This window comes from Acipenser ruthenus, chromosome 18, assembly GCF_902713425.1.
Source record: "Acipenser ruthenus chromosome 18, fAciRut3.2 maternal haplotype, whole genome shotgun sequence".
Lineage (NCBI taxonomy): Eukaryota > Metazoa > Chordata > Actinopteri > Acipenseriformes > Acipenseridae > Acipenser > Acipenser ruthenus.
Genome location: NC_081206.1, coordinates 626,222 through 654,055, shown reverse-complemented (window position 1 = coordinate 654,055; position 27,834 = coordinate 626,222). Strand labels below are relative to the sequence as shown.

The following is a 27,834-nucleotide window of genomic DNA, read 5'->3' as shown; positions in this document are numbered from 1 at the left end:
TAATACAATCAATAATCCAATATATGGTATTTGCATAAGTTCTATTACAAAGACAAAGTGAAAGGGCTGAACACGCAGCTGCAGCAACACTGTCAGAGACCTCTTCTGCTCCTCGATCTGCACAGCGATTGCTATGCACATCCTAAATGATAAGACCTAAGTACAAATGTACACGGGACCTGTTGTAAACACGAAAGGACGAAACATGCCTTCAATTGCAATTACAACACTTCATTCCACCGTGTAACAGAAAAAATAAAAGACAGAAAGAGAGAGAAAGAAAGAAAGAAAGAAAGAAAGAAAGAAAGAAAGAAAGAAAGAAAAAAGAACGCCCCCTTCCACTACTCGCTGCCTCGTGATGGGGAGAGCGGTCTGACAAGCTGTTGTTTGGACGCCCTGAAGAAGTTAGCCAGCGTGTGTGTATATAGTGTATATAATTCTCTGATAGAATGAGAGATCGAACAGAGCATGGTTTCACATGGACCTTCGCTGTGCATGACCTGGAGTTATGTGTCACTGCCATGCTGTTCTGGTGCAGGCTGTCAGGGTCATTGGGACTGTAGCTATATTTACCTCGGTATCTCTCACACGGGGTGTAGAAAAATGTGCAGGGACGGGGCACCTAAAACAGTTCAGCTCGGACAAGCCTTGAGCTGGAACGGGTAAGCCGGTCAGGGTGTGCAGGTGTTAAACCGCCAGCGCTGTCTAGCCTGGTATTTTACAATGCTGATATGCAGTAATAAGACAAGACTGTTTTACAGCTTTCTGTCAATTGCCTGCAACACCATTGCACTTTTTAAAAACGACACAGAGCACATTCTCTTCTGAAAAACATCTGCAAGGTTAAAATGCATCCTAAAAAAGACCACAACGCAACTCCTTTAAAACGAGTCTGTGTTTGGAACAGTTCAGTACATTGTAATAATACCGGTACAGACGTGTTATTATTATTATTATTATTATTATTATTATTATTATTATTATTATTATTATTATTATTATTATTATTTAATAATAATAATAATAATAATAATAATAATAATAATAATAATAATAATAATAATAATAATAATGTTTATTAAGTCGCTCAGTAGCTACACATTTGTTGCGTTTTTATGGTAGTGAAAGAAAGCAAAACACAAATCATAGATAATCAATTTAGGAAAACAAAATGATACATATTTACAAAATGCATATATTTGTTTTCCAACTTTTTAAAAATAAACACACAGCTATACTTGCACTACACGTGTTTAAAATCGTTTCCTGTCCTATTCCAAGAAAACACTCGTTTTTGTTTTTGAAGTTTCAGCCCCCCCCCCCCTCCCCCGTTTCCAAAACGTTCCCCCCGGTTTGTCCCGTTTCAAAGGGAGTGGTTTAATTCGAACCCCCTTCCCCAGATTAAATACCTGCGCTTCATTCCTCTCAGTGCAGTGCGGGACCAGAGCATGCTAAAGAGATACCAAACCTGCAGATACAATTCCACGTATTTGCTTCGGCTTTCTTCACAATTCACGATTCTGTATTGCCAGTGTATTTTATTGCCAGTGTCATTCATAATACCGGAGTAAACTGGACTAACACAAACCATTCTTTGGATGTCTTTGGTTTGGATAACGCTTCATAGCATTGTGTACTTCTGAAGAAGTTAAAGTGCGTGCACGCCGCTTCAGAGATACCTGTACCAGCACGAGCTCAGCTGCTCATCCGGGATTCGGAAGCGACTGTCCGACTGATCCACTTGACCCAGGTGAGTGAGAGAACCGGAGAGGGGAAGCACGGGTGGGTAGTCTTCGGTTCTGTCCGGTGGGGCTTCAACTTTAGGGGAGGGGGGGCGACACAAAAAGTTAGTGATAATGCTATATTATTATTTCTGAGTATTTGTTACTGGTACATGTACGTATTTTAGCCTATTAAAACATTTTATTGCCTGTCCTTTGAACATTGCACTTCTGTTTTCTTCTGTCCTTGGATATTTTATTGAATACATTTACAATAGCCCGTATCGAAGTCCCAGCACAGACCACAGCTGCGGATGCTTTGAACACGCACACAACTTGCAGTTATTCAGTAACGTCTGGCTGTGGAGCAAACTGACCATGTCAATTACAATGTCATTGCATTGTTAAGCGACTAGTAAAGTTGCGGCACCCGAGACTGTGCCAAGTGGGAAATCACATGAGATAATCGCGCGCCGCTGTCAAAGAGCGTAGATTGTCAGTGGAGCGTTAAATAGGGGTACACTTCCAACCCCCTCAACTGCACACAGAAGGTGTTGCATGATCCTCAGTGAAGGACTGGGTATGCTTGTCATGTGCTAACTAGAAAGGGATCACATTAGAGAAATCCAGCTTTACTGTACATAGGCGTGTAGTACTTGTGCGCAAACAAGCATTTCAGCAGCAACCTGTTTGGAAAGCACAGCTAGATCTGGTATGTTTGCATTTTTTGCAGTTGCAAACCACGCATTTACAAGCTCAGGTTTTAAGGGCTGTTTTGGTTTGAGTGAAGTTGGCGCCAGCACAGTTTGTTCTTTGATGGCGTGTAAAATGTTAGAGCAGTAAACTGGAAGCCAGTGTGTCCCGCAGTGGGAGGGATTCACAGTGGGCACTGCTGCTGTGAGAGAGAAGCTTTCATCATCGTGTCTGCCTGCTTCTCGCTTTGCATTTAAAAGTTTACAACCAGAAAAATCCCCTCTGAGAAACTCTCTCCGACGGATTTCTGGCAACTCATATTTTATATTTATATTAACAAAAAAATGATTGAAACAGTTTAGACGTGGCTACTAATCATCCACTCACAAAACTAGTTCAAACATATTTAAATCCAGTTTTGATCCACTAAAGCGAGGTATTTTCTTCCTGTTTCAAAAAACCCTCTAACATTCATGAACGCTCTTTAAAAGGTTGTAATTAAACTGTGAACATAGAAATAAAGACTGCAGTGAAAGGGAGGCTTCTAAAACTTTAAAACAGGGCCAGAGGACACAGTCAGAATTGAACTGGAGGCAGACTTAGCACAGAGGGTAGGAGACGCTGCTAGTCAGGGTGTGGAAAGGATTACCAAGTCATGCTATTGATCCAGAATCACTGGGATCCTTTAGGATCTGAGATCCACCAGCTACTACGGACTAGATGAGAACTGATGAGCCAGATGGCCTCCTGTCCTACCTGCATTTTTGACGAATGCAAACACATCAGCCCTGACTACATTTTCATAGTCATGCTGTATAAGTGGTTCTGTGGAAATACATTTCCTTGGCTTGTAGAAGCAAGGTTCCCATATCCTGTAATTTATCTCATTGATACTAGACAGGCGATTCTGAAAATACTGGCCCCTATTTAGCAAAGCTTTTTACTCCAGGAGGCTATTTTTTAAAATGATAACACACCAGCGATGTTTTACTGCAGTAAGAAACAACATAGGTGGGCTTCAGACTTCAGAATCCTTAAATGAACCTTCTCAATTGTTTATCCCTAGTTCTGAAACCCCGATAGATTTATTTAACAGTTTATAAAAATAATAATGGCACCCTGGAGTTGCTTTGCTGCCTAGAAGACAATGACCTTTTATTCTCACCCCAAACCCCCCAAACCCACTTTTGAACATCTCCCCATGGCCAGTGTTCTCCAGCGCTGCACGGAAAGACATTGCACTGCGACTTACTGTTCTTCCCATTGCTCTGCTCGTCCTGTAGCTCCGTGCTCTGCTGACTCGTCACATACATGCCGTGCTCCATAGCTCCTGTGATTCACGGTCACCTTCCTAGGGCAGCTAGCCTTTTAACTGAGCTTTCTGTGAGGCAGGGGAGTGCTGTCACCTTCTCAGAGCATCTCACTCCTCAACACGATGGATTGGTTCAGCTGTGTTTTGAGCACTGCCCGTTCAAGTAGCCTTTTGTCCCTGTGTCAGGATGGGTTGAGTGCATATCCAAGGTCCCTCTCTCTCTATCCCTCTCGCTCTCTCTCTCTCCCTCTCGCTCTATCTCAGAAGACCGTGTTGTTTGTCTTTCTGATCTCCACCTGCTGTACAGGTGCACGATTCTCACACCTCCCCCATAAACAAACACTGCAGGAGAGATAGAGAGAAGAATTGAAAGAGTAGGGTCCAGAAATTCAAACAGAAAATGCAGAGGACAAAACAAAACAAAAAGGTCTTTGATTCGATAAACCTGTCATGTTTTAGGAGGACTCCTGTCTCAAACCCAACTTTACCATTGTTCATTATCGAATGTGTTTTTAAAGCCTTTTAAAACACATTGAGCTGAAAGTCATCGGCCAGCTATTCAAGTTTCGCTTGTATTGTAAAGCTAGCATCAAATCTTATTGCGCATTAACATTGTGGCTTTACGATACCCAGTTACACAAATACTGTTTATTTTATGATGTGCCAAAATGTGCAGAAGTGAGTCAAGCCATGTTCTAATGGGTCTCTTCCTCTACTCTTCCAAATGTGCAAAACTGACTCAGGTTTAACTGTAGACTTGTTAGATGAAGAATAACATATATATTCAAATCAATGCTTAATAGAGGTAATACAAATGCAGTTATTGCTGCATTCCTGTATCTGCTTTTACTTTTAGCACAGTTTCTTTATTCCAGTGTTTAATCTTTGCCATGCCAGCCTAAGCAAGGGGAGTGGCCGGTACTTTCGAAACCTCAGGTTTCTGCTGGGGGTCGGAAGGCCTGACTGTATGTGAAGGCTAGGGGGACAAGGAGTCTCTTTGTGCTTTTGAAAATCAGGGCAAGTTTTTAGTTTCAGTGTGAAAATCTCAAAACAGGGATCGAATTATGCACAGGGTCTCCAGAAAGCTGAGTGAAACCATTATTTGCACCCCAATCAGCAGATCTCTTTCCTACCACCACTAAACCTGACTAATCTTGCGGTGACTAGCACACACACTGGCTGTTTTATATGACTACATTAGCAATGGTTGGTTTACATAGCTTTTAATTCGATACAATAGACATGTCTGTGTCTGTGGCGGCACAGAGACTCGGCAGCATGAAACACATCGACTTTGTAATGCTGTGAACCACAGGAAAATGAAACTATATTCAAAACACTGTAGTTTTCACACTGCACAGACATAGGCCAGTTATACGAGGTGGGGCGGAATTGATTCTTCCCTTGCATTACTCAAAAAGGAGAGAACCGCTAATGTTTAGATGTCGAATAAACTTTAGCACAGTATTTTAGCACAGTGTTTTAGCACGTATTTTAGCACAGTGTTTTTGCACAGTGTTTTTGCACAGTATTTTAGCACAGTGTTTTAGCAGTGTTTTTGCAGTTTTTTTGCACAGTATTTTAGCACAGTGTTTTTGCACAGTGTTTTTGCACAGTGTTTTTGCACAGTTTTTTTGCACAGTATTTTTGCACAGTGTTTTTGCACAGTGTTTTAGCACAGTTTTTTAGCACAGTTTTTTAGCACAGTGTTTTTGCACAGTGTTTTAGCACAGTGTTTTTGCAGTTTTTTTGCACAGTATTTTAGCACAGTTTTTTAGCACAGTATTTTAGCACAGAGTTTTTGCACAGTTTTTTAGCACAGTATTTTAGCACAGTGTTTTTGCACAGTGTTTTTGCAGGTTTTCCATGCATTTCCCATGATTATACTATGCATTCACCATAGTTTGCCCTGGTTTGTCATGTTGATTGATATGCTTCAGTATACCTCACAGTTCTTTACAATGCTTCCCTGTGCTTTGCCATGCTTTCACTGTGCTGCATTACTAATGGAAACTTTTCTGAGGATAATAAACCTAGCTGACCTCCAACACTGAAGCCATTCTGAATGCTTGACTTTGTATAGTTTAATCTCAAACGTCCAGATACATATTTATTTATTTGTTTATTTATTTATGAAACCTAGCCGAGCGCAAGACGGAAACTGAGAATCGGATCTGCATCCCTGACATTAATAGTTTCTATCACAAAAATATCCAGCGACAGTTCATTTAATGGGTGTGAAAAGAGCAGCGGGCTGTAGGCGTAGCCCCTAAGGGCTTCCAATCTATTTCCCTGCACTTCCCTGCTGTTTTATTATTCAGGCTTGACTGGCCCACATTAGGAACATTTCAATTATCTTTTTATTTGAGGTCTGGGTTAAATAATATTCCAAAAGCTCCAAAGTGTGAGTGCGTCTCCTTTCTTCCTGAATGAATCTGACTTTCTCACTCCACTGCCAGTTTGCAATCACATGATGTGCCCAAAGAAGCTCAGTGATTTTGAGCTATTTGTTTGGAGCAAGATTTATAGAAAGAAAAGCCCTGAAAGAATGTGCCAGGCATGCGCATCACATGGAGTTTTGTTTCCTCTGCAGTAAGTCCCAGAACGTCCCGACGACTCTCCAATCCAAGGTTTCAGGATGAAGCTGCTGTTTTTTTGTGCAACGTTCTTGTTCATCCTAATGGTGAGCCTGGATGCCAGACGAGGAAGACCGGGTAAGATAAAACGCAGTCATTCACGTCAAATAGAAAGAGCTCTGGAAGCTCAGCTCCATGGTTCTCTACTGGAGGCCTGCTTTGGGACAATATTGAATGCTCAGGTTGTCGGGGTTTTTATCCTTCAGGGCTGCAAGGACCCATGGTAAAGCATAGCAAATTACTTGCAATCAATTCTGTGCTGTGTCAGGTGTGATGTAGATTAAGATCTAGTTATCATTCATAAACTAACATCTACCTGATATAAAAAATGCATTGAAATCAAAACTAGTTCTGTGTGTGGAAGTGCATTTTATAGCTTTTTTCTCACTGGATTAGGTAACAGCTTTTTTGTGCGTCCCGTTCTCTCCGCAGATCACAAGTGTAAGACGGGCCCTCTGGACCTGGTCTTCATCATTGACAGCTCCAGGAGCGTGAGGCCCTTTGAGTTTGAGACGATGAGGAAGTTCATGATCGATATCATCCACGCTCTGGATGTGGGCCCCAACACCACGCAGGTCGGGGTGTTCCAGTACTCCAGCCAGCTCCAGAACATCTTCTCACTCAAGAGCTTCAGCAAGAAAGCTGACATGGTGAAAGCCATCAACAAGATCATCCCGCTGGCCCAGGGCACCATGACGGGCCTCGCCATCCAGTACGCCATGAACGTGGCTTTCAGCGAGCAGGAGGGCGCCCGCAGGAACTTACCCAAGGTGGCGGTGATCGTGACGGACGGCCGGCCGCAGGACCGCGTGGCTGAGGTGGCGGCTCAGGCACGGGAGAGGGGCATTGAGATCTATGCGGTGGGAGTGCAGAGGGCCGACATGAACTCACTGAGGGCCATGGCCTCCCCGCCCCTCGAGGAGCACGTCTTCCTGGTTGAGTCCTTTGATCTCATCCAGCAGTTTGGAAAGCAGTTCCAAGACAAGCTCTGTGGTAAGCTGCAAACATCAAAGGGGGAGTCAGGCTCTGTGTACAGAGAGGGGCTCAGAGGAATCGAGAGGAAGACAAGGTTTACAAAGCCTTGTTATTGTTGGAGTAGGGACGGTCTGGCGCTGAAACTAAATAACCAACAGCACAATAGGGACGATCCCGCCGAAGATATGGTAAAACAGCATGGTCTGTCTCCTGTCGTGAATTATATTTAGAGACAAGTCCGGATCACGTAGCTGTCATCGCACACACACACTGTTTTGTAATACACTTATTTCCATTAGTGGGTGCTACATCCCAGATCAGTTTCCCAAACATCCAAAATTCAATCAATGAAAATAAGATCAAATGTATACATTTCTAAATAGTAAAGAATGGAAATTTGAGCTACGTTTTGTGTTGTGGTGCTGCGCCTCTATTTTCAATGATTATATTTGGTTCTCTTCCACTTAAGGATGTTTTGAAAGCCTGAACACATATATTCTGTTTCATCTGATCTGTTTGCATGTGGGCGTGTGTTTCAGGACTCCTGGTGCAGGTGGTGCTGAAGTAATAAGTCATTTGAATGATCATTTCCATTCACTAGGTCTGGATCTCTGCAGTGAGATGCCTCATGGCTGTGAGCATGTCTGTGTGAGCACTCCTGGATCGTATCACTGTGAATGCAACCCTGGATATAAACTCAACGAGGACGGCAAAACATGCTCAGGTAAGTTATGCTACTTAGAAAGCTCAAGCCTGCTCACGGGGTACCGTGCAAAACACCAGGCTTCAGTGGGGCAAGCATCCCCGAATGTGCAATGAGGACAAGAGAAAAGGGACTAGAAATAAAGATAACGAAGCTCAATGTGTCTGTTTCTGTTGTGTGCCGCCAGTGCAATGGCAAAACCAATACGCTTTGCATCAATGTGTTGGTTACATGCAGATAAGTGATGAGTGAAGGTCCTGTGTGCTGAATTGAATCTTTATTCTGGCCCTGTCCACCACATATTATTTATGGAGCACAACCTTATCCCACATGCAACTGTGCAAGCTGCACTCATTGTTATGAAGTGGGTGCAGGGGCTATACCTATAAACTAGGGGGGAGGCACGAGGCTCTGATTTTGCAGCACTTTGTATGTGGAATCTCTCTTGCTCTATTACAGCTATTGACCTCTGCGCAGAAGGACAGCACGACTGTGAACACATTTGCGTGAGCTCCCCTGGTTCATACTCCTGCCGCTGCAGAGCCGGCTATTACCTCAACCAGGACCTGAAGACATGCACAAGTCAGTCTGGTCACAGTGCTGTTGAGCTGTTCTGTGCACTGATGCCTGCTGTACACTGCAATTTAAATACCGCTGCCTGATCTGGGTGCTGCAGTTTAAACGGTCCTTCAGATTTGTATCTAAGACATTGCAATGCGCGTTTAAAGTTAGCCTTCAGCAGGTGTTCAACCCTTGTGCAGATCTCTTATCTTTATGCCTGCTTCAGTTCTTAAATGCATGAGCTTTTCTTGTTACGATACATCAGCATAGCCTGGGACCCCGAGGACCCTAAGGGATAAACAGAAACGTCATCAAAGTGTGCACAGGATTGCAATAACATGTGTGCTAAGAGAGAACATTCTGATACTGAGATCACAGTGAGCTGCAGTTTAAGTGTGAATCTGTCTAGAAGCTTGCAGAAGAGAATGCCACCTAGCAAACGAAGCCACAGATCCGTGCCGTTGTAAGCGACCTCTGAGCAGCCCTTTCCATATGGAAGTGCCTTGCTTTTGCCTCTGGAGATCCTTTCCGTGTGCATTGCATCGCTTTGCATCATAGTTTGCACAGGATGATGCAACGCATGTCGAAAATGCAACCACTCCTGAATTGATGATGCAAAACCCCATGCTATTTAATTGTCCTGTTTCATCCTGCTGTTCACAGAAATATTAACAGCAATATTAATAACAACACTAGGGAGTAACATCACACATACTGCAATAAAGCACACCTCATGTCAGGATGGAGTTTCACTTATTTGAATCATTTCAGACATTCTGTAATGAGGCGCCTGGGGTCACCCTGGGAACGGGGTTATGTGTGTAAGGGTTAAGAATGTACCTCCCCATGCGGTGTCCTGCCATAACAGAGTCCTTGTTAAAAGTGCCTGTGGTTTATAGTTAAATACAGAGTGCTTTGTAGCACTGCCATCTGCCACGAGTCAGTGGTATAGATTGTCTTCTCTGTGTATCAGTGTGTTAATCATTGATAACATGCATTCATTCATTCATTCATTCAGTATATGGCTCTATACACTTACATGATCTTCTTATTAAACAGCCATGGCTCGTTTTGTGAACATTCTTTTTCCCTTCAGTGATTGACTACTGTTCGTTTGGGAACCACAGCTGTCAGCACGAGTGTGTCAGTGTCCTAAGCGGCTACTTTTGTCGCTGTAATGAAGGACACACACTTCAGGATGATGGGAAAACCTGCCAGTGTAAGTTGAAATTCAGAAAGAGTATACCCCTTTCTAGTGAACTCCAGACCCCTGTTCACATAGCTTCCACTAGAGGGAGTAGCAGAGACAGGCCGAAACATTCCTTACATTCTCCTTTAACTTTCTGATACCTCCAGTGGATCCCTCAGCCTCTCTTTCTGATGCTGCAGAACGGCATTTTCAAAACCCATGGTCCTAACCAATGCATGCTGCCACTAACCTGCACAGAGCCGTGCTGGGTGCAGCAGTGTTTGTAGAGTGGCGACAGTGCATTGTAAGTACAGCAGTAGGTTTAGATTGTGTCAGTGGTGCCCCCTGCTGTCTAGGTGGTCCCAGATACAGTACTTGGTAACTGGTTCCTATCTACAGCTATTCACAAAAGTTTTGCATGACCTAGAATTTTAGGATGGAGACATAATGGAGACATAATAAAAAAACTAATTCAGATCTTTTATTTAACATCATGTAATCAAAGAAACTACAAAGTATATTTCATTCGACTTTCTGAAGCAACATTAGTTAATTCTAAAAAGTGATGCAAAACATTTGGGCACAACTGTGTGACAACTCAGTAGCTTGTCCTACATAGATGCAGATTCTAGTCTGATAATTTTCCAATGAATCTGTGGCAAACTGTACCATCGATTCATCTGGAATCCACATTATTACCTGGAGACAGATGGAAGTGGTTACGTGTAAATGACAGGGCGCTTGTCTTAATATTTGGACGTACAGAAAGTAAGCTAAAACCTTTACGCTGCCTTTAAACTGTATCCCCACTGGCAGAACACTCTTCTGTAAACCACCGTTCAGACTTTTTAAAAAGAATCACTTCTGCTAAGCAACGAAAGAACTGCTGCTGTACACTGAATACACTCCTACTCAAAATGGAAATCGCAATGTTCTTACACGGTGATTCCGCTGGAATGAGGGTCATACTGTGACACAGTACAGCATTCTGTGTGGTAACTGCAGTGTAGTGACAGCTGTCTTTTCACCAGCTCTCTAACACTAATGGAGAGTATAATGGTAAAAGAACCCTGTTCAGTGTTAAGCAAGGTTAATTGCTCTCAGATAGTTGTAGATGCCAGGCTGTGTGCCAGATGAGTTTCTGTGGCCTCAGCACAGCTCCAGGCCACTGGCTGACACTGAAATACAAACCACCAACACAGAAGAAGTGCACCAGTTCAGGGCTGGAGTATATACTGCAGAGCAGCAGTGTGGAGTAGTGGTTAGGGCTCTGGACTCTTGACTGGAGGGTTGTGGGTTCAATCCCCGGTGGGTGCTGCTGTACCCTTGAGCAAGGTACTTTACCTAGATTGCTCCAGTAAAAACCCAACTGTATAAATGGGTAATTGTATGTAAAAATAATGTGATATCTTGCAATTGTAAGTTGCCCTGGATAAGGCCGTCTGCTAAGAAATAAATAATAATAATAATAACGATTGCCATGCCTGCCTTCTACAGTCACCTTGTTCTGTTGTAAGTAAAGGCTTCATGGCACAAATCTACAGTATAAAGGTGTATGAATACCAGTGCCCTGTAAGTAATAAAATTCTCAATTGCAGCCGATGACCTTTGCAACTCAGTAGACCATGGCTGTGAGTTCAAGTGTGTCAGCAGCCCTGGTTCCTACCACTGCGTCTGCCCGGAGGGACAGCCACTGCAGGAGGACGGCAAGACCTGCAGCAGTAAGTCTTTTCAGTGAAACGAAGCGGGCATTGTTTGTTGGTTTTAGTGTGTGCGCGCGCGCATTGTGAGGTGCATTGAAATACGGCTTGCTGGTACACTGGCTTTCACTGTCTCTTTGGTCCCAGCCTGCAGATCCGCTAACATCGATTTAGTCCTCATTATCGACGGCTCCAAGAGCGTGCGGCCGCAGAACTTCGAGCTGGTCAAGCAGTTTGTGAACCAGGTTGTGGACTCCCTGGACGTGTCGGCCAGTGGGACCCGGGTGGGGCTGGTGCAGTACTCAAGCCGCGTGCGCACAGAGTTCCCCCTCAGCCAGTACCAGAGCGCTGAGGACATCAAGGCAGCCGTCCTGGGTGTGCAGTACATGGAGAAGGGCACCATGACGGGGCTGGCCCTGAAGCACATGGTGGAGAACAGCTTCTCGGAGGCTGAAGGGGCTAGACCCCTCACCAGAAACATCCCCAGAGTGGGCCTGGTCTTCACTGACGGGCGCTCCCAGGACAACATCTCAGAGTGGGCCAAACGGGCCAAAGATGCAGGTCCGAGCTTCTTCTGTTTGTTTATTCAAATGAAACGCAAAGGGTTACTATAATAGTGAAAGACTGAATACGATGTTCGTATTCGTTCTTACAGTGTAGCAGAACTTAGAAATGACTTCTGAAATAAATAGCACTCATTCTACTGTGCAGAAGAGGGGTTCTTTCTCTCCGTTCATTTATAGGTCATTTGAGGGGGTGCCCCTGGGCTTTTTTATATTTATTTTTTGTAATTTATACTTTTGTTTTCCAGCTAATCCAAAATTAATCCAACAATATATATATTTTTAATTCTTTTAATTTTTTTTTTTTACCCTATATTAAAAATGTAATCAGTGAAAAGATTGCTAGATCAGCCCCAGCCTCACGGATGAGCTGTGACATTGTTTATACTGCAGTGCTGTGTGTGTGTTTATAATTAGCAGGTTTTTGAATGAGTTAATGCTCTCCTGGTTAAATAAATCAGTAACAGCTTGTGTTCGTTTGCACAGGCATCACCATGTACGCTGTGGGCGTTGGGAAAGCGGTCGAGGCAGAGCTTCGGGAGATCGCCTCCGAACCCGCAGACAAACATTTCTACTACACAGCAGACTTCACAGCCATCAACCAGATCGCAGAAAACCTGAAACTTAACACCTGTGCAGGTCAGGGCGCTCGGCAAGCTGTTATAGCATACAAGAACTATGACATGATAGAACAACCCACTGGCCACTTTTAAGATTCTACACTGAAACCTTGATTATCCGATCATAGAAAAAGCTCAATTCATCATTTTTTCTGCTTGTAAGTGGGGAGGAGGTGCACCAGAAACTTTACCTTTTTATATACTGCTCCTTATAAAAGGTTAAATAATGCTAAAAGCATAGCAAAGTGTAAACTCATGTGACGGGCAGTGTTGTGGGGGGTTACGGGTTCTGTCCTGTCCTGTCGGTGAGGTGAAAGGAGGTTAAAAGCTCTAAACCACGAATGCAGACGAGCCCGGCTCTTTTGCATTGTGGTTAAGATGCTCGCTTGTGGTGTGCAAGGTCGCTGGTTCTCCCCCAGCCTCTGCCCTGTTACACACAGGTAAGCGTGAGAAATGATGATAGTGGATCTTTTAAGGTTTGTACCTGAAATGCACCTTGCTGTTGCAGAGGAGAGTCTCGGGGAAATCGAGGTGAAAGACCCGTGTGCCTGTGAGAGCCTGTTGGAGTTCCAGGAAAGAACCACGTCTGCTTTAGAGAAGCTCTCTCAAAGACATATCCTTTCCACACTGAACCGAGACAGAAACTATAACCCTTTACTGTACTTCACACTGTCTGTGCAAAACAGGTAAGTGGCTGTTTAAAAGGGGCTGCCTGCTAGATTACTGAGAACCAAAACTAACCAAAGACTGTACAAGCAAAGAAAATACAAACAGCGAAACAGCAGCTCTTTAAACAGAAGAAAAGAGGTGGCAGTGAAAATACTAGTCGTGCTAATAAGAGGGTTAAAACCCCGGTCAGCACTCCTCTAGTGCTCCTTCACTCACCTATAATTTTTTTACAGGGAATGTTCTTGATACTAAATACTTGGTGAATGTTCTCTAAGCACCCGAAACAACCCTTCAATGCAGAATTAAGAGTAATGCTTCATGTATAATGCATGTTTTCTCTGTGAGTTCCTTAACCCCAAACACTTGCTCAGATGACAGCCAGACTGGAAGAATTGGAAAACCAGCTTGTCTCGAAGAAATGAAGAATAAATCCCTTGACATTTTAGGGTGCTCAAGTCACGTAGCTGTGTGTGTTTGGGGCTTTGGGCGTTCTACCTGTAAAATACATTTTCCTTGTATAATAAAAAAAAATGCATTGAGAAGAATGAAGAATATCCCACTGTGTTACATGGGGACCCAGATGGCTTTGGTGACACAACGCCTATTCACATGTAAAGACGTATATGCAGAACTCACTTTGGCAGTGTTTGATTAGCAGCAACACCACAAAGGTTAGTTAGATATCATGCGGCTCCTTGTCTTTTCGGTTGTAATGTTGTTGCAAGTCTTTTGTCTTATTTAAAACCAAATTGTAATTTATTGTCTTTCTATACAAATAAAACAAACAACGATCTTCTGAGCATCATTTGAACTCTCCTAATCGATACAACCAGTATTTACCTGAGGGGATCAGCTGTCCCGTAAAACATTATTGGAAACAGATATTAAGTACTTGTGTTTTCAGATTTTTTTTTCCCTTCCCATTTGCAAATCAAATCGTGTTGACTGTAAAGACAGAGGTCGCTGGTTTACTCTTCCATCGCCTCTTCCTCTCCTTTTTATCTGATGTTTTATCTCGGATCTTTAAACTATACATGTAGCAAAGATGCCATCAGGTTCTGTTGTGTAACATGCAGGAGGTCTGTCATGCCCCGCATGTTATGGTCGTGTGTCTCAAGCTATGCTAGACCCTAGCAGCTAGGGAAGGAGGAAGGAGGGCCCAGAGCAGTCGGGCACTGTAGGAGACTGCAGCTGCCCCCCCCCCCCCCCCCCCATCACTGAGGACTGCAGTCCTGAAGCCAGTGCTGTAAAGAAGCAGGCACCTGACACTATCCTGTCGTCAGTTCAACCCCCTGGAACAGAGGAGCAGGTGTGCAATGCCCCACGACACCTTTTCCTTGTGTACCAATTAGGCAGTAATACCCAAGGCAGCGCAATTACCACAGGATAATTGACCGCAGTGAAAGCTAAACACCCCAGCTGATGTAAACAGCAACAGATCTAAATGCCACTGCTGTCCAGAGCCCTAAACAGCGTGCCTGCGTCACTCTTTATGTCGTCTGTTTTGTTTTTTGCAAAGCCTGTTTTAATATGCCAGGCATAGCCCTTGTTTGAATGATTAAAAAAAAAAATAAAAAAAAATAAAACAGTTGACGTTATTTAGATTTTCAGATATTTGAATCAATCCAGCAGACCCCAGTCTTTATTAAATCAGAAAGCATGGCATATGCCATAGCCGTTATAAACTCCAGCCATGGGGGCGGCATGCAATTGGATTTCATTCAGGCCCCCACAAGTCAGATTTGAAGCTTCAACACAAGCCTAGAGCATCCGCAGTAGATTAGAGCATGTGAACCTGTCAGCTCTAAGGAACACCGGAGTGTTCCTTCACATTACAGTACTGTGCATGCACTGTACAGGGCAGACTCACCTATACAGCACAGCGCCCAGTCCCCAATGAACTGCGAGTGAAGCAGCAGACAAAACGGATGCTGAAAGGAACAAAGTGAAATGTTGTTCCAGTGCCACGCTGATGTATATTAGAGGTGGAAAACACACACACATATATATATATATATATACTTACATTACCACCAGGACAACACTGGCTGTTCAGCCAGTTAAACTGATAATATTAATTATGATTAAAACCAGCTTGTATTCTTCTTCATGCCAGACACAGTGTAAAGGGCTTACATTATCAGGGCAGTCTTGTTTGGAATCTATGGCAGCACATCGGTGTTTTTACAGAAACAGGTTACCTGTTTGAAGTGAAAACCAGCCCATTCCTGCTCCGAGACTCATTCCAGTGCTCCAGGCTCAATGTCCATGCATTTCTGAAGTTGTCTTAACAAGATCCTACATGTTCTGCTCATTGAAATACAGCTCTAAAGAAGAGGAGAAGCTGTTTCAAACCCTTTACTGTCTTGTCAAAGAGGTTTACTAAGTTTCTTGTAGTATCACTTTGTTTCTATAAACACATGCGTGCCTTACTTTGTATTGCCTGTGTCTGAGTGGTCTGTTGTGAATGTATTCTTTGGAATCAGATTGAAGCCCCTGTTAAATGTACTTGCTGTAAATTGCTTAATGACCATTTTTAAACATTTCTGTATTCTGGCACTAAATAAACAAATGCTTTTCCACTTCTTTTGTTAATTCTGGGATTTAATATGTGGTAATATTATTCTTCACCAATTAATCACAATGACCAAATTGGGATTAGGCTGTTCAGAGATGTGGCGCTCATGACATGAAATATTAGTGGCTGACTCACAACACGACAGCGAGCCCCTCTTTCCTCTGTGTGCTGCATTGCACCTGTACCCTTCTGGTATTGCACTGATGCACATACAGCACTGTTCTTACATCGCTTCATTAAACTCGGCTCTGTACGACTGAATGAATTGAATCACTTTCACATCCAAACAGCAGATGGCACCATTTTCAGGAGTACCTGCTGACAGACACTGCTGGGTTAGTTACAGCACAGTCCTGGGCTGTCTCTATCACTGTCTATATCACTGTCTCTATCACTGTCTATCTGTCTACATCACTGTCTATATCTGCAGTCTGCCCTACTCACTTTATAAAGGGTACACACAGGCATGCAGTCTACTCTAATCACTTTATAAAGGGTACACACAGGCATGCAGTCTACTCTAATCACTTTATAAAGGGTACACACAGGCCTGCAGTCTGCCCTACTCACTTTATAAAGGGTACACACAGGCATGCAGTCTGCTCTAATCACTTTATAAAGGGAACACACACAGGCCTGCAGTCTGCCCTACTCACTTTATAAAGGGTACACACAGGCATGCAGTCTACTCTAATCACTTTATAAAGGGTACACACAGGCCTGCAGTCTGTCCTAATCACTTTATAAAGGGTACACACAGGCCTGCAGTCTGCCCTAATCACTTTATAAAGGGTACACACAGGCCTGCAGTCTGCCCTAATCACTTTATAAAGGGTACACACAGGCCTGCAGTCTGCCCTAATCACTTTATAAAGGGTACACACAGGCCTGCAGTCTGCCCTAATCACTTTATAAAGGGTACACACAGACCTGCAGTCTGTCCTAATCACTTTATAAAGGGTACACACAGGCCTGCAGTCTGCCCTAATCACTTTATAAAGGGTACACACAGGCCTGCAATCTGCCCTAATCACTTTATAAAGGGTACGCACAGGCCTGCAGTCTGCCCTAATCACTTTATAAAGGGTACACACAGGCCTGCAGTCTGCCCTAATCACTTTATAAAGGGTACACACAGGCCTGCAGTCTGCCCTAATCTTTTTATAAAGGGTACACACAGGCCTGCAGTCTGCCCTAATCACTTTATAAAGGGTACACACAGGCCTGCAGTCTGCCCTAATCACTTTATAAAGGGTACACACAGGCCTGCAGTCTGCCCTAATCACTTTATAAAGGGTACACACAGGCCTGCAGTCTGCCCTAATCTTTTTATAAAGGGTTCACACAATCCTGCAGTCTGCCCTAATCACTTTATAAAGGGTACACACAGGCCTGCAGTCTGCCCTAATCACTTTATAAAGGGTACACACAGGCCTGCAGTCTGCCCTAATCACTTTATAAAGGGTACACACAGGCCTGCAGTCTGCCCTAATCTTTTTATAAAGGGTTCACACAATCCTGCAGTCTGCCCTAATCACTTTATAAAGGGTACACACAGGAGACTGATTACATGTGTGCAGTTTGTATTATTAAATCCATAGGACAGTGCTCCTTAATCTTCTAAATATTTCAAAAAACACTGAAGCGTGGCATTGAAAGATGCAGTGATGTACTGAATGTATTTTTCTGTGACCAGCCTTTGATTAACTGCCCGTTTTAAAATGTCACTTTTAAACCTATTATACTGCAGCCCAGCTTTTACCTGCAAAAGAGCAATCAAACGGTAAACAGTAAAAGGCATGCAGGCTAGTATTGATAACATCTGCCCCCCCCCTCCCTCCCTCCCTCCCCCCGGGGCTCGTTCTTCAACGAGGTGAACTTTATTCTGTTGCCCACAAGAATACCTAATCAGCCCCACTACTGCCAGTTGTTCTTTCCCAAACACATGTTATGATGGTTGGATGTCATTCCTGACCTTTTGTCATTGCAATCTAATGAGGACTGAAGGGAGACGAGAGCATGTTCTGATTAATGATGTCTTTGGTGCATTACTGAAGAGCCTCTGCGGAGGGTTCAAAATGTCAGAGAATCCCAAAGCCTTTGTTGAGCAACTTGCCCAAGATTGCTCTGATATTAGAGACAGAGAGTGGTGCAATAACCTGGACTAAAACTTCATAACTTTAAGAAAAAAAGTGACAAACTGCTGGGTAGATTGTCTCTCGTATCCACCTGTTTTCCACATTCGGCATTGCAAAACTTAGAAAATAAAAAGGGTAAAAAGTTACACACGCAGTAAACCTACATAGATAATAACTTGTAAACTAATGTTGGTTTACTTATTTATTGAGCTGTACGGTGTGACTAAGTGACAACATGGCAGGGTTAGGCGGAGAGATCTCCACAGCTGGAGCAGAGATGTCAGGGATATCCACCCTGTTTACACCTTAACCTAACTGTACAGAGAGATCTTGTAGTTTATGTTACTGTGGCCTCTGACTTCAGTGACATATCAGTGGGAAGGGTTAAAGGGCACCCAGTGCATCTGTGAACTTCATCAGATCAAAGGCTGGTAAAAACAAACTCCTGCACAATGCAGCCACCGCTGGGTACAAAGAGAGAGCCAGGAGAGTGCAAGTTCCAGGAAAGGCCAGTACTGCAGGAAGCAATGCACCAGTATGTGTGCTTCACATTGCAGGGAGGGGTGTAGAGGTGAGGGGCAGTGGTTTTGAAGCAATGCACCAGTATGTGTGCTTCACATTGCAGGGAGGGGTGTAGAGGTGAGGGGCAGTGGTTTTGAAGCAATGCACCAGTATGTGTGCTTCACATTGCAGGGAGGGGTGTAGAGGTGAGGGGCAGTGGTTTTGCAAAATATGCAAAAAGCTAAAAGATTGAGAGCAGTTATGTTAATACACATGTTGGGATCCGTCCCAGGCTGGAATATGTCAAAAGTAGTATGAAAATAGTGAGAAGTAGATAAGGGTTTAAAACACCAGCCTGAATCGGATAGATGCATCAAAAGTCCCGCACCACACACACACATATTCCAGCATCACACAGGCTCTTCACACAAAGTCTTAAACTATATTTACCTCTAGTCTACCATGAGCCTCAAACATGTGGATTATCAGCAATATATGTTATTTTCTGGATGGGAATAGCAACACACTCACATGTTTAAAGCTATATTGTACAGTGAAAACCCAATGCAAGATCTCATGAGCCTTAGGATTCTATATATAAGTGCTCCCTGGATGCAGACGAGACTATATAACTTTGAAGACAGGGAAGATGATGTTTCCCAAACATTAGCAAGAAACCTGAGAAGAGGTAAGTGATCTTTTTTGCTGTTTAACAAATTGAGCTACCGTAAGTAAAAACACATACGTGAAAGGACCTCAGCAAAGATAACGAGTGCAGAGTAATCGTCTATGTAAAGGCTTTAACCCTTCCCAGGCTGGTCAGCAGAGCTGTGACTGGTTTAGAGGAAATCATTGTGGAAAGAAGCAGGACAAGTCACACAGACAGCACAGGAGAAATGTGCAGGTGTTTTGTTAAAGCAGCTGTAAATATTCCAGGCGCTTCTTACAGTTTGTGATGTTTAAGCATGGTTGATTTTGCACAACACTAGTTCCTAGTAACTAGTGTAATGATTTTGATTTCTTTGCTCCCCTCAGGCAGAGTGTTTTGAAGAGCAGTCACGAGACATGAACTCTACTGAGGACCCATCTGACACTACCTTGAACAGCAGCGGAGCCTCAGCTCAAACCAGAGATACTTTTGACACAGCCGTCGCTAAAAATGTCATTATTGTTTTTCTGTGCATTTTCATCAACTACATCAACGGGACTCTGGTCTTCACATTCTTTAAGAATCGAATGTTTCACGAGGCATCACGATACATCCTGTTCATTCACATGGTAATCAATGATATTATTCAGTTAACTGTTGCAGTGACATTATTTGTAGTGAGTTACATATTATTTAAAATCAATGCCTCCTTCTGTTGTTTTCTATTGTCCGTTGCCATCTTTGCCAGTATGAACACTCCTCTGAGTCTCGCAGCGATGGCTATTGAGCGTTACGTAGCCATCTGCAACCCCTTGCGTCACTCTCAGATCTGCACCGTCCGCAGGACACACATTCTCATTGCTGTGATCTGGGTTGCAGGTGCCGTTTCCATATTACCAGATGTGTTTATCCTTTTGGCAACAGCGCCATTAAGCTTCTTCCACTCATCTGTTTTCTGCGCTCGCGATTACGTTTTCAGGTCACCTGATCTAGTTCAGAAGAGAAGCATTTTACATGCTGTCTACTTAGCTTTTGTTTGGCTTACTTTAACGTACACTTATTTCAGAATCCTTTTTACAGCGAAGGCAGCCACCACGGACGCGACTTCTGCTGCAAAGGCTCGCAACACCATCCTGCTGCACGGGGTCCAGCTGTTACTGTGCATGCTGACGTACATCGGACCTACTCTGGAATACAGTCTCTTATATATCTTTCCAGGGAAGTCATTAGAAATACGATACTTTATTTACTTGATAGTTCAGGTACTGCCCAGGTCCCTGAGTCCCATGATCTATGGTGTCAGAGATCAAATGTTTAGAAAGTACCTGAAAAGACACTTTTTATGCCAGACCATCAAAGATGGACAGCTTCACCCCAATAACAATCACCAGACATCATGATAAGCTCCATACCTCCCAAACTGAAACAATGCTTTTATTTATTAGCAATATCATCAGTAAATTGAGACGCAGAACAATGATTGCAGTAAGTGTGGGACTGACAATTAAAGAAAGAGAATAAGATGCGTATTGGTAGGTCACATCTTAATTCACTGTTTTCTGCTCTAGACTAAGGAAGCTGGATGCATGGGGTATTCTACACGCAGCATTGGAAATACAGGAACCTGTTTCATTTGTTATTGTTAATTATCTGTACCTTGAGATATTAGAAGAATGTTCTACTGCACATTCGATTGTAGATCCTTCTTTTTTTATTAAAACTGGAACAATTACATTATTTTGTAAGGGTCTTTGTTTCATCTGGAATAATAAAGTTGCTGCAATAAAGTAAATATGATGTGCGGATTGTCTGAAAGTTTATCAAATTGCTCACAAAAGTGCTTCTGGTCGCTCATTTCCCCGTTAACACCTCATTTCCATTATAATAAATGGATTACTGTCCATAAACCAAGACGTGACACACTCAAACACACAGTGAGGGCACACTGTTCCCCAGACGTTTCCCCTCAAGTGGGGGGTTTTCCAATTCAGTGTTCCAATATGCCATGTGGTCATGCAGTTCCCTACAGAATCCACAAATGCCGTTGCTGTTCCTTATCAATACCTCTCTTACAAATCCATGTCATGCACCCATCAAACCAACACAGCTCCCTCTGCTGCTCTCCAAGCAAATCTCTGAACACTTAAAGCTTGCAGTGTGTAAATACATCACAGACTGTCCACTGCCAATGAGAATCAAGGGAACAGTTATAGAGATATGAAAAGCTATGCCCTCTTTCCTTTTAACACGATTTAATCAGTTATTTTAAAAAACATAGCATCTTTGTTATATACCATAATAAAAAGGATTTCATTAAACTAGACAGCGTTTCAAATAAATTGCACGGACACACTGTTTGACAGAAGCAGGCTATGGATATAGGAGGTTGTGTGGTCCAGTGGTTAAAGAAAAGGGCTTGTAACCAGGAGGTCCCCGGTTCAAATCCCACCTCAGCCACTGACTCATTGCGTGACCCTGAGCAAGTCACTTAAGCTCCTTGTGCTCCGTCTTTCGGGTGAGACATTGTTGTAAGTGACTCTGCAGCTGATGCATAGTTCACACACCCTAGTCTCTGTAAGTTGCCTTGGATAAAGGCGTCTGCTAAATAAACAAATAATAATATGTGTATCTACTTGTGTAGTTACAGAAATACAAACAGGAGGAAATAGGGCTGAGTTCAAAGAGTTCCTATTTAAATAGTTTTAGTGATATTTTATTTGGTATGAAAGCAATCTGATGTGCAGCGCTTTGTGATGCTTCCTCTTGAAAGGCGCTATATAAAATAAAGGTTGTTGTTCTGACTTGTGTGATTTCTGCTTATTTATATCACTTTCCTTATTGACATTTACAGCGCTTGGCGAATATTCTAAAAAACGCTATTGCATGTGTGCTTTTCAGCATTCCGGTTTTATAACAGAATAGAAATGGCACTCTCACTATATAACTATGGAAGTGGGAACAGAATTAAAGTGAAACAAAATGTACGAAAACTTAAACGTAAAAATAATGTAACAAAACAGTTCCAAAAAGGAACACAAAACACACTGTAGTGGGAGACGATCGCGTTCAGTTAATAAAGGAGAATAAAAAATTAAATAATAAAAATATTAAATAGATAATAAATAATAAACGCAATTTTGAGTGTTTTCAAAATAACAATTCGCAACAATAAATCTCCTTATTTCTTTGTGAGTCATTTGTTATATAAAATCGCCATTCTAACAGAAGAAACCCAGTACTGACCGGCACACTTTTATTAGCTTCGTGGCTATATATCGCGTTTGACTCACGAGGTATGGCCTTATCATTTTCAAAATGCTTCCTACCGTCCTGGTTTGCCATCTTTAAAATGCCATCCCATTTGTCAGTATACTAGACTGCATCAACCAAGCAAGCACTGTCCACAGGGGTTACTACACAGCAATACTTTTCATTCAATTAATTCACAGCTGAAATGTTTTATTTGGTATCAGTAGCACATGCTTCGGGAGTGAACTGTTTGGCTCAATTAAAAAAAAAAAAAAAAAATAGCATTGCAACATGGGAGCACAACTTTAGATGTTATGATGAGTATTAATAGATGTCAATCACTCATTGTATATAGTATGCAATAACAGATATTTAATCTTGCACTCCCAGACTGTCACGGTTACAGGTTAGATTTGATCAAATGTTTTAAAACAGGGCCTGGATGCTGTAACAGTTCCCTGTGCAGGTATGATTGTCCTGTCTGAGTCTCTGTTCTGTGCAGGTATGATTGTCCTGTCTGAGTCTGTTCTGTTCAGGTATGATTGTCCTGTCTGAGTCTGTTCTGTGCAGGTATGATTGTCCTGTCTGAGTGTCTGTTCTGTGCAGGTATGATTGTCCTGTCTGAGTCTCTGTTCTGTGCAGGTATGATTGTCCTGTCTGAGTCTATGTTCTGTTCAGGTATGATTGTCCTGTCTGAGTCTCTGTTCTGTGCAGGTATGATTGTCCTGTCTGAGTGTCTGTTCTGTTCAGGTATGATTGTCCTGTCTGAGTCTCTGTTCTGTGCAGGTATGATTGTCCTGTCTGAGTCTCTGTTCTATGCAGGTATGATTGCCCTGTCTGAGTCTCTGTTCTGTGCAGGTATGATTGTCCTGTCTGAGTCTCTGTTCTGTGCAGGTATGATTGTCCTGTCTGAGTCTCTGTTCTGTGCAGGTATGATTGTCCTGTCTGAGTCTCTGTTCTGTTCAGGTATGATTGTCCTGTCTGAGTCTCTGTTCTGTGCAGGTATGATTGCCCTTTCTGAGTCCCTGTTTCTGAAACATCCAATCTTCTAAAATATAAGAAATTAAATTAGATTTTATAGCTTATTGATAATAAGTCAAATGTAGCTGATTTGCACATTACCAGAACTTTACTTCGGTCCCCTGCGGTCACAATTTTGAAATGATATTTTTAGAAATTGTATAGCAGATTATGTGAACTCTATGGAGCTCAAGAAGTTGCCAAGACTTTGAGAGAACAGAGTAGCATGTAGTGTGACTCGCAGTGTGCTGTGTTTATTTCACTGAGGTCTGTTAATAAGCTTTTCACATCACTAACTCCTCTGTTCCAACTCACCTGAACAAGCACAGCACACTGTGAGCATGCAAGCAGGACTTCTTGAATAGCTGGCTGGTTAAGATATGCACACAGAACCAAGCACAGCACACTGTGAGCATGCAAGCAGGACTTCTTGAATAGCTGGCTGGTTAAGGTATGCACACAGAACCAAGCACAGCACACTGTGAGCATGCAAGCTGGACTTCTTGAATAGCTGGCTGGTTAAGATATGCACACAGAACCAAGCACAGCACACTGTGAGCATGCAAGCAGGACTTCTTGAATAGCTGGCTGGTTAAGATATGCACACAGAACCAAGCACAGCACACTGTGAGCATGCAAGCAGGACTTCTTGAATAGCTGGCTGGTTAAGATATGCACACAGAACCAAATAAGCACACATCTATAAATTCCAGATGTGTGTTATATATTATAAATCCTGAAAAGGTTTAATGAGCCCTCAAAATAAGCGAACCCTTAGGAGACTTTGTGTACGACATTTTACCAATCCCTAAAGACCAGTTAGAGGCAAATCATTGTGACAGAGCAAGATGACGTCAAAATCAATGAAGGTTACATCAATATATTTATAAGCCTCATTTATTTTCTCCCAGAACATCAGCAACGCAATTGACCAGGACAGAGGTAAGGGATCTTTCCATATTTATTTAACTGATTAATATCTTCACGTTTGTTTTTCTGAAGATCGCGGGTCTTTTCTAATTGTTAAGATGTACGGCAATAACCAGCCATCAATGTACAACAACAAACACAGACACAAATGCAATGAGTCACCAGAGCTTGCTTTTCTTACTTTTCTAATGTACACGTGCGCTCATCAAAAGGCTATCATTGCGTAGTAATAGACACCAAAATGTTTGATGAATGTGTAGGTATTATTCCACAAAAGTCTTTCCATCGTTCAACACTTATAAGGTTTCTAATAGCTGTTTGGCAATTGAAAGGGACTATTTATATATTTATATAAATCCATGTGCTATTGATAGATGCAAGAAATAGACAGAAAAATTACAATTTACATTTGCAGTGGTGCATCTAAGTATTGGCATCATGGTAGAAAAAATATGTTTTAATGCTGAATTCTGATTGTGCAAAACATAAGCATTCAGCTAGCAAAATACATGATTGTTTGCCTTTTGTGACACCATTGCCATTATTATTATTATTATTATTATTATTATTATTATTATTATTATTATTATTATTATTAATAATCATTTTAAACTGGTAAATTCGGTTGGACTGTCCCCAATGCCCCCTATTCAGATTGATCTAGCCCTGTTTAAAGCACACGATATGCAAGATAATCTCAAGATCTTTTTTCGCATTGCTTTTTCCTCGAGATACATGTTGTTCCTGTTTTCTACTGGCTGGGTGCTTTAATGAAGCATTATGATAGAGTGATTATGCTTTTCACAGTTCTACTTTAGGACAATTGTATTAATCAAATTGTTTCTCGTTTTCAGGTTTCACGGCTTCCGAAGACTCAAGACATGAACTCTACTGTAATTCCACCTGAAACAGCCTTCGTGTTAAATAACCCAACCAGGGACTCATTTAACACAGCCCTGGCAAAGAATATCATTGTTGTGTTTGTCTGGCTGTGTCTCAGTTACATCAATGCCACTGTAGTCATCACGTTCTTCAAAAACCCCATATTTTCCGAGGAGCCCCGCTACATTCTGTTTATTCACATGGTAATCAATGATGCTGTTCAGCTGACTGTTACAGTGACTTTATACATTGTGAGTTATGTTTTCTTCAAAATCAATGTCTCCTTCTGCAGCGTTCTGATATTGCTTGCTCTGTTTGCCACTATGAACACTCCTCTGAATCTCGCAGCGATGGCTATTGAGCGTTACGTAGCCATCTGCAACCCCTTGCGTCACTCTCAGATCTGCACCGTCCGCAGGACACACATTCTCATTGCTGTGATCTGGGTTGCAGGTCTCGCTCCTTTGTTATTCGACTGGTTGTATTTTTTTGCAACCGAATCTTTAAGTTTTTTTCACTCATCTATTTTCTGTTATCGTGAGAATGTGTTTAGGTCACCTTTATTATATTATAAAAGACAGGCATTTGATATCTTGTACTTCTCTTTTGTTTCTATCACTATAATTTACACTTATTTGAGGATCATGTTTGCAGCAAGGGCAGCCACCACTGACAGATCTTCTGCTGCAAAGGCTCGCAACACCATCCTGCTGCACGGAGCCCAGCTGTTAATGTGCATGCTGACGTATGTAACACCTCAGATAGAATTGGCTCTATTGTACATTTTCCAAGGACGTATTTCCGATAGTCGATACGTTACTTATTTGGTGGTTTACATTTTACCAAGATTCCTGAGTCCAATAATCTATGGTCTCAGGGACAAGAAGTTTAGAAAATACTTGAAAAGGTACTTTGTATGTAAACCTCAAAAAGTCCAGCCGGCTTTGACAGGAAATTCTGCACCCATTCGCACTGGCTCCGTAAGTCAAATACTGATCACATAACGCTTTGAGTAGGGTATCTCTTTATATTATTTGTATTAGAAAGAGCTCAGGTTCATGCATAGAATAGTCTGGAGCAGGGGGAGTATGTAGTCAACGTTTATGAAATCCATAGTTAGCTCCTTTGCACAGGAGTGTCTTCAGGGTCTTCCCGTCTGAATTGTACATACAGACTTTAAGGACTGTTTCAACTCATATTTTGTTAAGGACTGTGTATTTTTAAGTGCATTTTGCTGAACTAAGTAGAGTTTTCAGTTCACAACCCCCCTTTAAAACTGGTTTCTAGAAGGTTAGAAGATTGCCCTCAGCAGTAATTGCCTTTGAATGAAGCACCACGTGCTGTGGGCGCCAATGTACCGTTTGCATTGACTTCAGAAGTAACGTTTACCTGCAAGCAGTGGATTTCCAAATTGAAATGTGGAATAATCGTGTGTTATCTTACTTTGTTGCTGCAGACTCAGGACAACCCTGCAAATTCAAGGTCTGCGGTTTATTTCAGTTGAGAGTCTCCTGCATTGAGTGTGGTGTTGATTTGGAATGCTCTGTCACCAGACACTTGCAGACTGAAGTTTGCAAGCTCTGGGATGAGCTTGAATTGGGTTTGTGTGATTGCTGTAACGCCTGCCTCCTGCAACCCCAGCCTCCTACTTCCCTTTGGTTAAACTCATCTCACAAGAGCTCCTTCCTCCAAGTGCAATGTTTCACATCAATAAACACATCACAATAACTTACAACTGTGGGGATCATTTATTTGCACAGTGTGATCTAGACACTGTGCACTGATGAGGCAAAATGTTAGCTTCATTTAATGGTATACGATATAAACAAAGGGCTGGATTCTCAAAGCTATTCACCCCAAATCATCATTAGCACATTTCTTTCACAAAGGAAATACACAACCAATAATAACCAGTGATGTCTCATAACAACTTAGACACGCAATGCAGAGGCTTGGAAGTGGTCTGAACCTCTTTCTATCTGTTCTATAATTGAAATACAGGAGGCTGTGTGGTCCAGTGGTTAAAGAAAAGGGCTTGTAACCAGGAGGTCCCCGGTTCAAATCCCACCTCAGCCACTGACTCATTGTGTGACCCTGAGCAAGTCACTTAACCTCCTTGTGCTCCGTCTTTCGGGTGAGACGTTGTTGTAAGTGACTCTGCAGCTGATGCATAGTTCACACACCCTAGTCTCTGTAAGTCGCCTTGGATAAAAGCGTCTGCTAAATAAACAAATAATTGAATCATTCAAAACCCAGCCCAAAGTGTCATAAAAAAATGAATAACAAATTGAGCTTAAAAAAAAACTCAAACAAAAGGTAACTAAATGTGGTGGGGCAGTGTTGCGGTCGAGGCTGGCTAGCAGCAGGAGACGCAGATACAAACCAATCCAAAACAAAAACAGCACCCAAGCAGAGCTATCTCTGTGCTAACAAATATATTCCACATGACGCCTCACAATGTATTGCATTTAATAGAAACAGCGACCTCTATATAAGCTGATAACTGATGTGTACATATGTAACTCCACACCCCCTAACTTCTATA

General features: G+C 42.4%; 3 protein-coding genes across 4 annotated transcripts; all 3 read left to right on the top strand.

Annotated features, from left to right (window-relative positions):
* Positions 1 to 1,409: 1,409 nt before the first annotated feature.
* On the top strand, positions 1,410 to 14,142 carry LOC117411116 (matrilin-4-like). 2 transcript variants are annotated; one of them, XM_058990662.1, is made up of 11 exons: positions 1,410 to 1,750; positions 6,320 to 6,440; positions 6,795 to 7,355; positions 7,939 to 8,061; positions 8,500 to 8,622; positions 9,698 to 9,820; positions 11,389 to 11,511; positions 11,638 to 12,051; positions 12,540 to 12,692; positions 13,182 to 13,277; positions 13,697 to 14,142. In XM_058990662.1, exons 2-11 carry the CDS (start codon positions 6,365 to 6,367, stop codon positions 13,762 to 13,764), a joined length of 1,860 nt encoding a protein of 619 aa, XP_058846645.1. In that variant the 5' UTR covers positions 1,410 to 1,750; positions 6,320 to 6,364; the 3' UTR covers positions 13,765 to 14,142. The 2 variants fall into 2 exon arrangements, with proteins under 2 accessions (XP_058846645.1, XP_058846646.1); XM_058990663.1 differs by lacking the exon at positions 9,698 to 9,820.
* Positions 14,143 to 19,780: 5,638 nt separating this feature from the next.
* LOC131698529 (odorant receptor 131-2-like) lies at positions 19,781 to 20,738 on the top strand. The gene has a single exon (XM_058990617.1). It carries the CDS (start codon positions 19,796 to 19,798, stop codon positions 20,606 to 20,608), a length of 813 nt encoding a protein of 270 aa, XP_058846600.1. The 5' UTR covers positions 19,781 to 19,795; the 3' UTR covers positions 20,609 to 20,738.
* Positions 20,739 to 25,339: 4,601 nt separating this feature from the next.
* Positions 25,340 to 26,970, top strand: LOC117425652 (odorant receptor 131-2-like). Its single transcript, XM_034042777.3, has one exon. The coding sequence runs from the start codon at positions 25,490 to 25,492 to the stop codon at positions 26,291 to 26,293; it is 804 nt and encodes a 267-aa protein (XP_033898668.2). The 5' UTR covers positions 25,340 to 25,489; the 3' UTR covers positions 26,294 to 26,970.
* The last annotated feature ends 864 nt before the right edge of the window (positions 26,971 to 27,834 follow it).